General features: G+C 40.8%; 1 protein-coding gene across 1 annotated transcript in view; it reads left to right on the forward strand.

Moving 5' to 3' along the window:
* LOC311228530 (eIF5-mimic protein 2-A-like) overlaps positions 1-15972 on the forward strand; it is a 35032-nt gene that overhangs the window by 3085 nt on the left and 15975 nt on the right. Inside the window, exons 5-8 of the mRNA XM_084314430.1 lie at positions 126-191; positions 460-595; positions 6903-7012; positions 10820-10990. Of these exons, the coding sequence (XP_084170556.1) occupies positions 126-191; positions 460-595; positions 6903-7012; positions 10820-10990 (483 nt within the window). The remainder of the gene's footprint in view (positions 1-125; positions 192-459; positions 596-6902; positions 7013-10819; positions 10991-15972) is intronic.

Consider the following 15972-nt stretch of genomic DNA (forward strand, 5'->3'; position numbering starts at 1 on the left):
CGAGAATACCTTTTTCGGTTTTCTGAAGTTCATACACAAAGGCAAATTACTTTCTCCCATGGCCACATTTGAATGTTTCCAGGTTATTTTGAGGATTAAAAACAAGTGTCTTTGTTTTTTCATAGGTCTTTAACAAGTTGATCAGGCGTTACAAGTACCTGGAGAAAGGTTTCGAGGAGGAGATTAAAAAGGTTAGTTTTCTGCTTGAGGATTCTCCAGAGGAGCTCTTCTTCAAAGGGAGACTTGTTCAGACAAGTTTTTGTATTTGCTTCCCATCTCTTGTGTTCAACTCCACACTCTTTCTTGAATGTAACTCATTTAGCTCGAAGTGTACAAATTCCTCCTACAGATAAGTTGCCCTGAAGAGACAATTTTCACATAAAGGTATTTTCCATATTCAAGCCTACAGATGCATGTTTTTTCTTCACTTACTTTTTTTCTGTTCTCTCCCCACATCAGCTGCTGTTGTTTCTCAAGGGTTTCACTGAGTCGGAGCGCAACAAGCTAGCCATGCTGACCGGGATTCTGTTGGCCCATGGCCACATCTCTGCCGCCATCCTCCGCAGCCTCTTCAACGAGAACCTTGTGAAAGAAGGTAGAGAAGGGCTCGTGTTGTCCGTTCCACTTCTGTGCACAACGTCCATGGATGCTAATGGTTGGAGGGAGAAAGAATAAATTCAGATGCAGTCTGTAATCGAACAAGTATGAATTTACAATAGCTGCGACTGCATCCTCGCGCACATGCATTCACGCAAACGCACCCTCCAACCATGCCATGGAATTGGGAGAGTGTTGAGATGCATTTTTAACTAATATTGCCATCAATGGGAGCAACAAGGCAAACTCATGTCAACACTAAAACATTACATGTAAAAAGGCTGCAACCGTAGATGGTATGGAAATAGACAAACTCATTGAGACGTGGAACAAAAACATGATGGTGCAGGCGTCGTGTTTACTTCACGGTGGTTGACGCCTCCTTTGTTTAGTAATTTAGTTGCATAATGCCCGTAAATATGAATCTAATCATGTTGCAACGTAATTTGCTTCATTAGACATGGTGCTGGTAAATACCTGTCCAATCTCGTCACTTGGGGAGTTTGTTCACCTGCAATATTATTCAGGTTAATCAACTTTTTCTTTGACGTTGGCAGTTTCCAGATGTCAAGGGTCTAAATGGTGACGTAGTGGCAGAGCTTTTGCTTATGAAGCCCTAGCTCAATTGACGGAGCTTTGTATGCATTACATATACAAAGCTCTATATCAAACCGCTGCTGATTCTGAGGGTTAAGTCGAAACTTGTCCTAACTAATTATTGCAAAAGTGGTCAACGGAGAGCTCGCACTCCCAACAAAGACCGGTGGTGAAAACACAAGCCGCTGCTGAAATATCTTCATTATTAGTATTAAATTACCCATTTCTCTCCGAATTCTCCTTTTCAAATCCTCAAGTCGAGATGTTCATAGTGCATAGTAGTGTAGACATATTATTAGCATAGTCTAACTCCACCAATAATTGGGTCAAAAGGCAGTGCTCGGGAGGCGGCAGTGGCTCGGGAGGTAGAGCAGTCGTCTGGTAATCCGGCGGATCCCGGTTCGATTCCCGGGCAGCGTGTCAAAGTGTCCTTGAGCAAGACACTTGACCCCTAATTGCTCCTGGTGAGCAGGTTTGCACCTTGCATGGTTGCCTCCGCCGTTAGAGTGTGAGTGAATGGGTAAAATGTGAGAAGCCCTTTGGATAAAAGCACTATCTAAATGCAGCCATTTGGCATCATGTGGAGCCATCATCAGTTCAATCTACAAGATGCAGTTGACTTGATTCATTATGACAGACTGCCTGTAGGCTAAACACGACAGGATTGCATTTACCTATTTATTTAAAGGGGAACTATCTTATAAATGGCCTTTTTCAGTGTTTAGCATTGTTTCCTAGCTATATGGACTTATATTAATAGGATCTATGTCTCTAATTCTCATATTGGCGCATTCTTTCAATTCTCCTCTCACAATATTCACCCTCACTGAACTGACTCATCTGAAAATGTGCTGATCTGTGATGTCGGATGTCTCAGCTGCATAATAATGTGGCAACTCAGGCACCAGGCCACACAGTGGTTGGAGCCCAGCCTCAAAACGGCTCGAGATCTTGAGGTAGAAAAATGCTGTTTTTGAGTACTTGATTAGAAATACAAAACAACGAGAAAAAAAAGAGGTGTTCCATAGACTCACAGGAATTGTGTAAAAGTGCCCAAATAGTAAAATAGTTCCCCTTTAAAAGCCACATATAAGCTATGAAACGGAGAATCCCCATAATAACACCGCTGGGATCTAAATTACTTTCACCCAGGGGAGGAAACTAACTTTTTGGCTTACCAGCCAACTGGCGAGTATCTGATTTTTTTTACCAGCCAAACAGATTTTTTACCAGACAAAAAAAATCGCTAATTGTGATAATTACTTCTTTGTACGTCTTCGTCTAAATTGATTTTCAATCATAGTAAATTAATCACACTGTCTCTACTCTTCAAAATATTACATCATTAAATCACATATTAACATGAAAGAGGGAACTATTCTGGACTGGGTTGGGCTGAACTGGGCAGTGAAAGATGCTGGGTTGGGCTGGTCTAGGTTATACTGAATGATGAATTGAAAATGGGGGACCCTGATGTAAACAAGACGAAAGTCTTTCTCTGGTCTGCATCCCCTTAACAATTGCATGTATTGAGCCGTACTGTACTGTACCCATTCTGCAATCTGTTAAATAAAGTTTTCATTCATCACAGCTCAACTACTAGGAATGTGTGTCTGACTCTTAAGTGCAGGAAATATTCATCAGAAAGGGGGGACATGATGGAGGGAATGGAAAGAGCAGGTTTGACAGGAGCAGGGTTGAAGGGCATATTGGAGTGTGGAGGAAGTGGACAAGGCATTAAGCAAACAGGACTGAAATGGGGGACCCTGATGTAAACAAGACGAAAGTCCTTCACTGGTCTGCATCCCCTTAACAATTGTGTGTATTGAGCTGTACTGTATTGTACCCATTCTGCAATCTGTTAATAAAGTTTTCAATCAATCAATCAATCAATCAATCAATACTGGGTTGGGCTTGAATGAATGCATGAAAACTTTATTTAACAGATTGCAGAATGGGTACAATACAGTATGGCTCAATACACACAATTGTTAAGGGGATGCAGACCAGAGAAAGACGTTTGTCTTGTTTACATCAGGGTCCCCCATTTTCAATTCATAGTGTAATGGCTGGTTTAGGTTGGACTGAGTTGGGCAGTGAAAGAACCAAGCATTTCACTGTAATGTAATAGCTAAATAAAACAACTTGAACTTGACTTGTTACATTTGCACTCTGGTTGTATGCCAAATGTATTCTGGTTGTACTGTACTTGTGCTGTAAGATGACAATACATTGGAACCGAATCGACAACGCTAGGGGTTCAGCAGGTGTATTCTGAATGCCAAGTATGACAACATCACCGTTGTGAAGGGCATATGGGCGAGTGGTGATATGGGGGGAACCCCGGTAATAATAAAATGTCACTCGGCTGCATTTAAGCAAAGCCGCTCAGTATAGTCGTCCACTATGTTGAATGCGCGTTATGGTAGCTTGTTACATGCTAGGTAGCTAGCCGGCTAATGCTGGTTGACTTGTCATTCTCATCCGACTCGAAGGAGACGCGTCGCGTGCTGTTGTTCGCCCCCATGTCAGACCGCACTAATATCCGAAAGCGACGACTCTACATGCAATTATTTTCATCCACTGATGTGTTTTTGTAAGTTTGTCTACGTTGTCAAGCCGGCTGCCGGTGGCAGGAGTTTGTAGGTCTGCGCGCAGTGGTCTGTCCACTTCCCCTAGATGGGCGGCATCTTCTAGAAAATGAGTGTTCATTGGAGGAGCTTAGAGCGCATCTGTACAACGATGATGTTCATTGGTTATGGTCTGATTATTATGTGGCGCAAATGGGAGGAATCAAGGGGGGAGTCAGAGTTCGGTTTGTGCCAGTGAGCGAATCAGCAGATTGCAGAATGATTTTTTTGTTTTGTTTTGTAATTACTAATACTCGCCAGACTGGCGAGTGCTCTTCATGAATTACTCGCCAAACGTAAAAAATACTCGCAATTGGCGAGTAAAGTGGCCTAATTTCCTCCCCTGCTTTCACCATAGAAATAGGCATTCTACATCGATGGCTTCAACATGGCCCGCCCAACCACAGAAGTCTTAAAAAGTAGCCCAATACACTACGAAAAGTAGGCTTACAGGAGCACTCGGAAGGGGAGCCAAGGGGTTCATTTCAGACGGTAACGTTAGCAAGCTTCTTATTAATTTTTTTAAGACGTTAGCAAGCTAGTCAGCTAGCCTTGCCACAGACGGCTATGTTTATTGTTCATGTTGACAACGACAAGCGACACCGTATATTAACACTTTCAGAGCCCAAGCTTAATCTTGATTTACCGGTTGAATGCCCACCATCCACTTCAATGTTAGCGTTAATAACGCCTAATCTATGTTTTAAATTATGGCTATGTGTCTAATCTGCCCGTCGCTTATCAATGACTCGTTTTCCAGTCAACATTGTCGAAGCGGATTGTTTTTTTATCAGTTCATTTTTGTTTTATAGCATTTTGAAAAGCCCTCGTTTTCAAGGAAAATATAAATATTCCATGATAATCGCCCTTTACTGGAATATTCTAGAATACACAAACGTTGTAATTTTTCGGCCTATTTATGAATCGTTTTCAAATAAACGCTACATTATCGATAGTATATGTGTACGTATGCACGCTATATAGGCGATCTGAAAAATCGATTCTCTGATTTCCTCAAAGCGGTCGCCCACACACACATAGGGCGAACTCTAAGATCTCAGCGAATACAACTCTGATTATCCCAAGACTTGTAAAATAGATTCCTTACCTCAGATCAGATGTTCTCCAAAAAGATCATTCCAATTCCTGATCGCCATTCCAAAAATCGATCGATTTTATTGATCCAACGCTACATACTGTACATATGTATTCCACGCTGTTCTGAGGCTCCACAATGAATCCGATCGGCTCGGGTTACATGCTTGAGAAGTAAAATGTGGATTCCGGATTTTTCTTTTCTCATCCATTTTCATTGAGTCCATTGCAAAAGGGTGCATTACCATCTGGGAGACGATAGGGGCGGTTTCTTTCACATCTGAGCTCCTACAGGGGCTGCATACCAACGGGAGACTCGGTTGATGAAATATGAATTCAGATCGCTAATAAAAAAATAAAACGCTAATAAACGTCGTTCAGGCATTGGGCTGATAAAATGTGATATGACGTTTTGGGCATTGAAAGTGTTAAGGTGAGTTAATAAATTCACTGCTCCGCTCTGATAAACTGACTCTTCGGTCAGAGCGTCCAGTCTGCACAACTTGAGTGCGCTCGCTCTGACACACTGAAAGCCAATTTACCTTCAAACTAGTTTCGTTTAGCTAACACCATTATGCATCGGAGCTGTGGTTTCGCTGTGATCAACATGGCTAACAAGCAAATCAATTATTTCTATTTTAAGGAATGTTCTGTAGGATATGTCGGCAACATAAGAAGCCAGGCAGCTACTAGGGGTAGCTGTTTGTGTGAAATAACAAGAGAGGAGACTAGAACGTGCATCAACTAACTGTGCGTCTGTATCACAACCAATAACATGGGCATCATATAGCTTACATCCTGGTCCCTGCTGGGACGTACCAACTGAAACCACCACTGTGGGGGGTTATATAAAAATCCTAGGTTGATTTGATTTTGTATACATTTTAAGGCTCAATGAGCTGATTGCCTGCCTACCTCAAAGACTGTTCTCTTATTTTGCACATTTTCCGTAAATATTTTATTGAAATTGAAGTTTTATCTGGTGATTATTTGAGTGATTGTTTCATAATGGCTCAGCCAGGTTATATAGGATGCCAAGTCTACATCATTTTGGTTGTTTATAGCACAATAACACCTGATTTAATGTGATGGAAGAAGTAAAATTATCATTTAAATAATATTTTAAATATTTAATTTACCATAGCCGCATAAGATGCTGGAAAAGCTTGAAAATGCACCTTGAAAAAGCTTAAAGTGCTTGAATTTTGCTTTGGAAAAGGTGTAAGAACCCTGAATAATTGAGAACTGACTTTGTAGAGTTGTCTATTTTCAAAATGTTTATTGCAAAATTGGCAATGGCATTAAAAGGTTGTAATTCTTCCATTTGACTTGCTGTTACATGTAGATACCCTGAGTATTGTCAGACCTACACAATCAGAAGGTGTAAACAAGCACATGAAAACACTAGACTGCTAATGGGTCTGTACATATCAAATCTTGCTTTAGCAATGTCCAATCTTCATGAAAATAAATTGCACAAAGCAGGAGTGTAGATAAGTCTTGTCAAATAATATACTTTTTAATTCTCCCATCGTTAGAGTTGCTTGCTACTAATGATTATTTAAGTAATTATCGATTAATCTAATTAACCCCCCCCCCCCCGGAATGTATGTAAATGTATTTACTCATGCATTATTTGTCATGAATGTTCACTTTAATCACACTAAAACATGCACTTTAACGGGGGCATTTGTATATACCGGTATAAACGCTTCTCAATAGAATTATTCTTATTGTATTTCAATCGGGTCAAATGAGCATAATGTGTTTGGCCCCTTACTTGCCTGCGGCGGCTAGATTTTTACATTGTTCCCGTGTTCCAGTTTGTGTTTGAAATTTTATTTTTTCCTATTCTTGGTTGGGACCTTTTGAATGCACTTCAAGCTCTAATGAACTTGAAACTTGTTAGCATTTGTTCCCCTCTGACAAACAGGCCTGCAAGCTTCACTGATTCCCGTTTTGTCATGTCATATTATTGTTCAGGTGTCTCTGCAGCCTTTGCTGTGAAACTCTTCAAGTCCTGGCTGTATGAGCGGGACATCAACTCCGTCGCTGGCAGCCTTCGCAAGGTCGGCATGGACAACCGGCTGATGGTGAGAACAACCCTGTGATGCAGAGGGCTCACAGTTCAATATACACTGCCCCGCTTTTAACTTCACCCCCCACTTCATCTTCAATGTGCGAACTTGTGTTTTTAGGACCTCCCGTTTAACTTAAATCTTTAACCCTTTGTCTGCCATTTTAAACCATATATATATTATAAAATCCAAAAATCTTCTTGAAGTTGAGGTAAATCCAAATTGGTGGTTCAATTGACCACAATAATCAATCTACTTAAGCCAATGTCAAACTTGACCCAATCAATCGGGGAGCTCAAAGGATTGACCTTTGCAAAAAAAAGATTGAATACAGCAAAAATGCAATACCCACAGCAAAGACTATTTCATGCAAGCAACGAAGCACCTCTAATATGACATAGCATTTGCTTCAATCCTCCACATACCCTCCATGCACCATTTGCGTCTTCCGGTCTTCCATTAGCAGTAGCAACGTTGGCGCTTACGCTCCCTTATCACATCTCCTGTGGAGAGAGGTCTGGCTATGCGCAACGCTCGAGTGTCTGTATCATACTGATGGCCGACATCTGTCTTTTCCATTAGGGGTACCCAAACAAACGATAATCCTAGATGCAAGTTACCAGAGCACATTCCCATGCACAGTTCATCCCCCATTTTAGTTCATTAGTAATATTAGAAATATTCTAATATTCCATCTCCCCTTCACAAAATGGGAACAGGACTTGGCTTTCTCTCCCAATGCTGTATCCTGGGAACAAATTTGCACCAACACATTCACAATGACTAACAACACTAACCTTCAATTAATCCAATATAAGGTGTTACACAGAGTACATATCACACAGCACAGGATGTTTCAAATGGGATTTGCAAGCACAGATGTATGCTCCCATTGCACCCTCAACACCCCAGACAACTATTTCCATGCCACCTGGCTCTGCCCACCTGTTCAAGACTTCTGGAATTCCGTCATCAATACACTATCCCGGGTCATGAGCTGCGGCATTCCTCTCTCCCTCTGCCTACTTGGGGATACTACTGCTATAAATGTATTAGTCCATAACACCAAACCCCTACTCGTTTCTCTAGCTGTTGCCAAGAAAACTATCCTCTTAAACTGGAAGACAAGAAACAATTTGAATACTGGGCAATGGTTGGGCCTTCTCTCAAATTACATATCACAGGAAACAATCTCAACCGTGGATCACATCGAAGTCTCACAATTTAATAACATCTGGGAATTGCTTGTGGATCATCTAGGCTCCTAATCATAGGAGATTGACCTGTGAGCCATCCACTCCATAACCCACCCTTCTCTCAATCCCCCTCCTCACCCGCTACTTTACTTACTCCCCTCTCTGCCCCCCCTTTCCCTTGTCATGTGTATTCGTTGTTGTCCTTCATTGTCCTTAGTTGTAATTTGTTTGTCAATGTCTAGTCTGAGTTCCCCCCCCCCTCGGAGAGGGCAATGAAATATATTTTTTTTAATATTTTTCTTATTTTACTACACTTTTTATTTAATTTTGTACTGTAAATAGTTAAAACGTATAATAAATAATAAAGTTGTCCCCCGAAGAGGGGGGGTGGATGGAGTGCCCTCAAAAAAGGGCCGGGAAAAAAGCAAAAAAAAAAGAGAAAAATAATAATAATAGAAATATTCTAAAAGCATTAAGTCCGCTACAGGTCCCTCTCTCTGTGTGACATGGATTAAGCTAATTACCTTATTTTTAATTCACTTTTAGCCTAAAATTACCTCCTGGTCCCGCTGCAACTGCAGCTTAACTACCGTACTTTTCGGACTATAAGCCGCGGCTTTTTCCCCCATTTTTCGACCCTGCGGCTTATATAACGGTGCGGCTTATATGTGACTCGACGTGACCAAACCCGAAAATGTAAAAATCAAAATATTGCTTTTTTGACTGCATTGAAATGTTATTTATCTGTTCCCTTATTTGCTAAACTTAATACAACTTGTAAATTAGTTAATTCTTGTTATTTGTCTGACAGTATTGTGTTCCAATGCTAATTACATATGGTAATTAAACATTAAAACACCTGCGGCTTATAGTCCAGTGCGGCTTATATATGTACACATCATTCAATTTAGCTGCTGCGGCTTATAGTCAGGTGCGGCTTATAGTGCGAAAAGTACGGTAATTGTTGAGTCCTTTGCCAAGTCCATGAAATATGCTCCCTCATCAAAACAAGCCAAAGAGTTGAACCATGCTGTGGCATATTTCATCATCAAGGACATGCCATTTCACATTGTGTGGAAAAGAAACATTTAATAAAAAAGAAAATGCTTGTGTAGTGTCTATAATCATGAAATAACGACTGCAGATGCTTCCATGCTGAAATGTAGAATGCATGATGCAGTTAAGCAATTAACATCTTGTTCTGTGGCATGTAAAAAATGCTGAGCAGGCCCAGTTGACCTCGATTCTTTTAAAATCATGACGGCAAGAGGAAAAGATCTAAGTGATTTTGAAAGAGGGCACAGATGGCAGGAGTTTCAGTCACAAAGAACATTTCTATCCTGATGGGAGTCGTATCTTCCAGGATGACAATACCCCCATCCACAGGGTACTATCCCTAACCCGTCCACTGGGCACAAGGGGTCACTGACTGGTTTGATGAGTGTGAATCGTATGCGTTGGCTTTCGCAGTCACCAGATGTCAACCCAATTGAACACCTATTGGGGATTTTGGACTGACGTGTTTAGGGCTCATTCATGACATCCATGACATTTTGTCGATTTGCATATTCATGATCGACGCATCGTATTTACTTGTATGTGCCTTTTGCGGTGGAAATAGCAGACGTTCAAAGTCATAACATGCGCAACGTGTAATCTAACTAGTGCGCAATGAATCACGTTAAAAATAGAAATAACTTATTTTAAACCACTATTCGTGAGAGCCCGATACCCCCACCTTACATTTTTAGAAGCTATGAGCGCTCTTCAGCCCTGTGACAACTCTTGCGAGTCGCACTGTTTCTATGTACAATGGAAACTCCACGAGCAACGGCTCTAATGCATATAACATGCTTTATATCCTTACTATTCCTGTATGCCTGCGTCGTGGTAAAAACCTTAACTAACGTTAGCTGCTAACTAAGCTAAATAACCCTGGAAACGCTCACAGGCACAGGAGAAATTAGTTTAGTTTTTGCGATTCAAATAGTGAGGAAAGGGGGCGAGGGGGGGTGATTTAAATATGTATATAGCCTATATATAAAACATTTATTGTAATCGTATCTCCTGTTCTGGCACACGCACTACCATAGCGTGGAGAGATAAAACACAATACATGGAGATATACTAAAAAAAAGCTATTTATAATTCTTGGCCGGTAAAAAATCTCAGGCATGGATATGTATGTAATGATAAACGATGTCATAGTAATGGGCGGGTGTTATATTATTTCAAGATAATAAAGTAGCTATAATGAGTCAATAGATATAAAGCAGTGATGGCATGTACGCTACTCACCCTACTCATGTACAGTAGGCATCCACACTACACAGCATTTGCAGACATAAATCAACTTTATGGCTCATCTCCTGCTATGACGATCTTTGGTTGCAGTCCTAGACGTGTTGGACAGGGCTCGCCACCACCATCATCAAAACATCAAATGAGGCTATATATCTTGGAAGAATGGTGCTATATAAATGCAGTCTGTTTACCTTTTTACATTGAAGCTGTTTTGACAGCCCGTGACCCAACGCCTTACCAGGAAGGGACCTCTCCCTTATCTATTTCAGTTATCTGATTGGTTGTGTTTCTAACCCTCTTCTCTGTTTCTGCATTGCTACAGGAGCTATTCCCGGCCAACAAGCGGAGCTGTGAGCACTTCTCAAAGTACTTCACCGACAATGGTCTCAAGGAGCTGTCAGACTTTGCCCGGAACCAGCAGTCCATCGTTTCCCGCAAGGAGCTCCAGAAGGAGCTGCAGGAGCAGGTGGCGCGCGGGGACCCGTTCAAGGATGTAAGTCCTCGCCATGGCGCCGCCTTCTCGCCGAGCGCATCAGTTGGCTGCTGTAGTGGTTCTCAACCTTTTTTTGTTTAGTTTTTGTGGGCCCTAAAAATGGAGCAATGTTTTGCTATGCGTCATCTCAACATGGTGTAGCACAGACGGAATGTAGACCTTTCCACTCAAAATAAAAATAATCCTTTCCTTTTTAACATGGGGCTGCTCGATTATGGCAAAAATCCAATGAATATTTTGGTTGATATTGGAATCATGATTATTAAACACAATCATATCAAATCGTCATCTTCTACGAGACATACAAACATTTTTAAATTAAATAACTGGAGAAATGTCCCTTCATTATGAGCTGAAACTACTGCTTGGGGAAGGGTGCTCTGCATTTAAAACACAAGATAAAATGAGAGCAATACGACATGCAGCACAATAATGGTTTTATCTCCATCTTGTTGCCCAGCCCTATTTTAACGATTCATTTTGAGGAGGCCTTTAGACTTTAAAATACCGTACTTTTCGCACTATAAGCCGCACCTGACTATAAGCCGCAGCAGCTAAATTGAATGATGTGTACATATATAAGCCGCACTGAACTATAAGCCGCAGGTGTTTTAATGTTTAATTACCATATGTAATTAGCTTTGGGACACAATACTGTCGGACAAATAACAAGCATTAACTCATTTACAAGTTGTATTAAGTTTAGCAAATAATGGAACAGATAAATAACCTTTCAATGCAGTCAAAAAAGCAATATTTAGATGTTTACATTTTCGAGTTTGGTCACGTCGAGTCACATATAAGCCGCACCGTTATATAAGCCGCAGGGTAAAAAAATGGGGAAAAAAGCCGCGGCTTATAGTCCGGAAAGTACGGTATTCATTATTTCACACAGAAAGCATCTATACCAAAAAAATTATAAACTCGATGATAAATGTATCTTTTCGTGAATAGTTCACTAGAGTAGATTGTCCACAGCCAGCCATCGACATAACTCATAATTCTGCCCATAAACTCTCACTCAAACATGCACCGGCTGCCTCAGTGGGCTTTGTGTGGGTGGGAGCTGTCCATCCACACACAGGCTGCCCATGGGAACTGTCCCATCTTCTGTGGTGCTGAAAGCTCCGCACCACAGATGAGATGGAGAACATTAATTAATAATACAAAATAAAAACATAGAAAATCAGTATGGCTGTTGGGATATACGTTTATTTTTATTTTATTTACAGAAGACGATGCAGGGCTCGACAGTGCAAGTGTTTCTTAAATTTAAAACGATGTGTATGTGTATATATATATATATATATATATATATATATATATATACACACATGTTTAAAAACTATACCTTAACACTTTGAGTGCCACGCCGGGTTTTCCTTTTTACCCCCTTGATGCCACGGTCCACTTCAATGTTAACGTTAATATCGCCTAATCTATGTTTTAAATTATGGCTATGTGTCTAATCTGCCCGTCGCTTATCAAAGAATACTTTTCCAGTCTGTGCTGTCAAGGCAGATTGGTTTTTTATCGCTTCATTTCCGTTTCAGAGCATTTTGAAAAGCACCCGTTTTGAGGTAAAAAACCTTCCATTCTGGGGCATTCTATGATAATCGTCTTTTACTGGAATATTCCAGAACGTTGATATTTGTCGGCCTATTTATGAATCGCTAGATGATCAATATTATACATACACGCACGGCACGCCCATTCGAGGCGCGCACGGATAATCGGCGTGTTCATTTCCTCATGGATTTTTCCAGTAAAACCGAAAGAGCCCATTTCACAAAACGGCCTATATCTTCATCAAAATTAGTCTGATTATCCTAACACTGATAACATGGATTCCTTACCTGACATCAGATGGTATCCAACTGGTATATTCCAATTCCTGATCACCATTCGAAAAAATCGATAAGTGTATGGATCCAACGTGATACAGTAGTACACAAGATTCCGTGGGGCTGAGAGGCTCCAGAATGAACTCTGATAACCCCGGCTGCATCAGTGGACTGGAAAATGTGGAGTACAGGATTTTTTCCCCCATCCATTTTCATTGAGTCTATTCCAAAATCCCTTATGTCATCTGGGAGACGATAGGGGGCGCTTTTTTCCACATCTGATCGCCGGCGGCTCTCGGGTAGACTAGGGTAGTCTCGCGTAGGGCTGGGCGATATGACGATATTATATAAATATCGGGTACAGTTCATTAACGATACACTTTTTCAACGTATCGTGGATATCGTGATGTTTTGCCCAAGAGGATTGTGTCGCGTCAATCTGTCCACACGTTACTCGTTCATATCTCAGCCTGTGCTGAGATATGCCCATTCTGCGGTCTGTTAATAAAGTTTTCAATCAGACGGATGTATGGAAAGGCTTTTATTATAACATTCGTTGTAGTAAAATCATTATGCCTCATTTAGTCATCCTGTGAAGCACTGGTCTCCTACTCGACGGCCGCGGGGAGCTAACGTTAGTAGCTTTGTTGATGTTCAGCACACAGAGTCAAAAACTAATAACGCTTGCCGATTGGTGCTAAGAACAGCAGGGCGGGTGCAAGCGGTGTGACGTCATTGGCAGACTCGACTGTCAATCAAAATGATTATGTTTCCGTCAGAATGAATGAATGAAAACTGTATTAAAAGGTTGCAGAATGGGTACAATACAGTACAGGAGGATGAAGACCAGAAAAAGACTTTCGGCTTTTTTACATAAGGGTCCTCCATTTTCAATTAATCAAAACATTTAGAGACATACATATATACAGTAGTTTCATAAAAATGCTAAAATGCTATTTATTGATTGATTGATTTAAAACTTTAACATATTGCAGAATGGGTACAGTACAGCTCAATACATACAATTGTTAAGGGGATGCAGACCAGAGAAAGACTTTAGTCTTGTTTACATCAGGGTCCCCCATTTTCAATTCATCATATTTCATATCTAAATCATATAATATCTCATGCAATATATAATCTAATCTAAATCTAATATAAAAATGCTAAATGCATGGGTATTTTATTTTGTCTTTAATGTTAGCTTGCAAACTCAAATACTGTCTTGGTAAGCCTCATAATGAATTGTTTGGGGTAAAAAAGAAAAACATCGTGATGTGTATCGTGTATCGCCGAAAGGTCAGAAAATATCGTGATATCATATTTAGGCCATATCGCCCAGCCCTAGTCTCGCGTAGGCTCGCGTGATGCAATATGATTTCAGATCGCTAAAAAAGAAAAAAAATCTGAAATCTCGTGAGTGGCTTTCAACGAGATATTAATAATTCCGAGAAAACTCGTGAGTGGCATAGAAAGTGTTAAAGGATAACTCCACTATTTTGGGAAATTAGCTTATTTAACATCTTCCCTGGAGTTAGACAAGAAGATGCATACCTTTTTTGTCTCTGTGCGTGCATTTTAGCTTTGGGAATAGATGCTCCGTTAGCATAGCTTAGCTTCATCACTGGAAGTGAGGCAGGACAGTAGCCTTACAGTGCCTTACAGTGTATTGCAAGGTCTGACATTGACCAAACTTGATATGCATGACCTTGGTGGGCTCTAGGTCAACTCCTGAAAAGGGGGTCAATGTCAGACCTTGCAATCAAAAGTTAGGGGCGCACTGAAATTATGGCAAGGGTTATTAGCCCCCTAACTTTTGATTGCAAAGTCTGACATTGACCCCCTTTTCAGGAGTTGACCTAGAGCCCACCAAGGTCATGCATATCAAGTTTGGTCAATGTCAGACCTTGCAATACACTGTAAGGCACTGTAAGGCTACTGTCCTGCCTCACTTCCAGTGATGAAGCTAAGCTATGCTAACGGAGCATCTATTCCCAAAGCTAAAATGCACGCACAGAGACAAAAAAGGTATGCATCTTCTTGTCTAACTCCAGGGAAGATGTTAAATAAGCTAATTTCCCAAAATAGTGGAGTTATCCTTTAATAATGTTTGGCACACAAAGACCGAACTGACTGAAAAATATAGGCAACATTTGTCAAAGTATTAACTTAGTGCAAACAAAAAATTATTAAACCTTTCCATTTTTGTGGCCACATTATAGACCAAGGCCAACATAAAGTATGCATAATGTTCAACCAGCACTAGACTTTCTTATCAAAAAGTAAAAGTCACAGAAAAGATGATTAGGGTTTTAAATAAGGACGTTTATGGGGTTTCTTGTATTAATAATAATTTGCACTAAGGAATGTTGTAACTAGGGATGTCCGATATTATCGGCCGATATCGGCATTAAAATGTTTAAATAAAAGAAAATTACATTTCTATAACCTTTATTTACCCAGGCAAGCAAGTAAGAACAAATTCTGATTTTATTACAAAAGTATGCATAATGTTGTGTTAATTCCACAACAAGAGATATGTAATGTTAATTACCTGAAATGATTCAATTTTTTGGGGGGGGAAACCCTGCATATATCGGTATCGGTTGATATCGGTATCGGAAATTAAGAGTTTGACAATATCGGTATCGGTAAAAAAGCCAATATCGAGCATCCCTAGTTGTAACTGTTATCTTTTAAAAAAAAAAGGAGATGTTACAAGGGAATGGGGAATATAAACCCCCCCCAGTTATCTTTGAACCTCTGTTGTCAAGCCTCGTCAATATACCCCCCTTCCCCACTAATCGAACTGGTGTCGTGTAGTCACTTCTCTGAGCATTTCCGCGTCTCTACTTTCCGTAGCTCCATTTCTGCAGACCCCTCTCTGATTGGTTGAGCCCATTTCTGCAGACCCCTCTCTGATTGGCCGAGCGCGCGCATGCGCATGAGCCGCGGCAAGCTCCTCTAGCCAGGAATCGAAACTCTGTTAAGCTCCAGAGAGAGAGGCTGAAAACCCAGTTCTTGCCCGACGGATGGGAGCCGAATCCCGGATCTGAGTTTTCTGATGAATACCCCAAAACGTGGACGTCGCGAACGCAATTTATACGCATGGAAGTATTGATTACGCCATAACGAATC

This window comes from Notolepis coatsorum, assembly GCF_963971535.1.
Source record: "Notolepis coatsorum genome assembly, chromosome: 5".
In the NCBI taxonomy this organism is placed as follows: Eukaryota; Metazoa; Chordata; class Actinopteri; order Aulopiformes; family Paralepididae; genus Notolepis; species Notolepis coatsorum.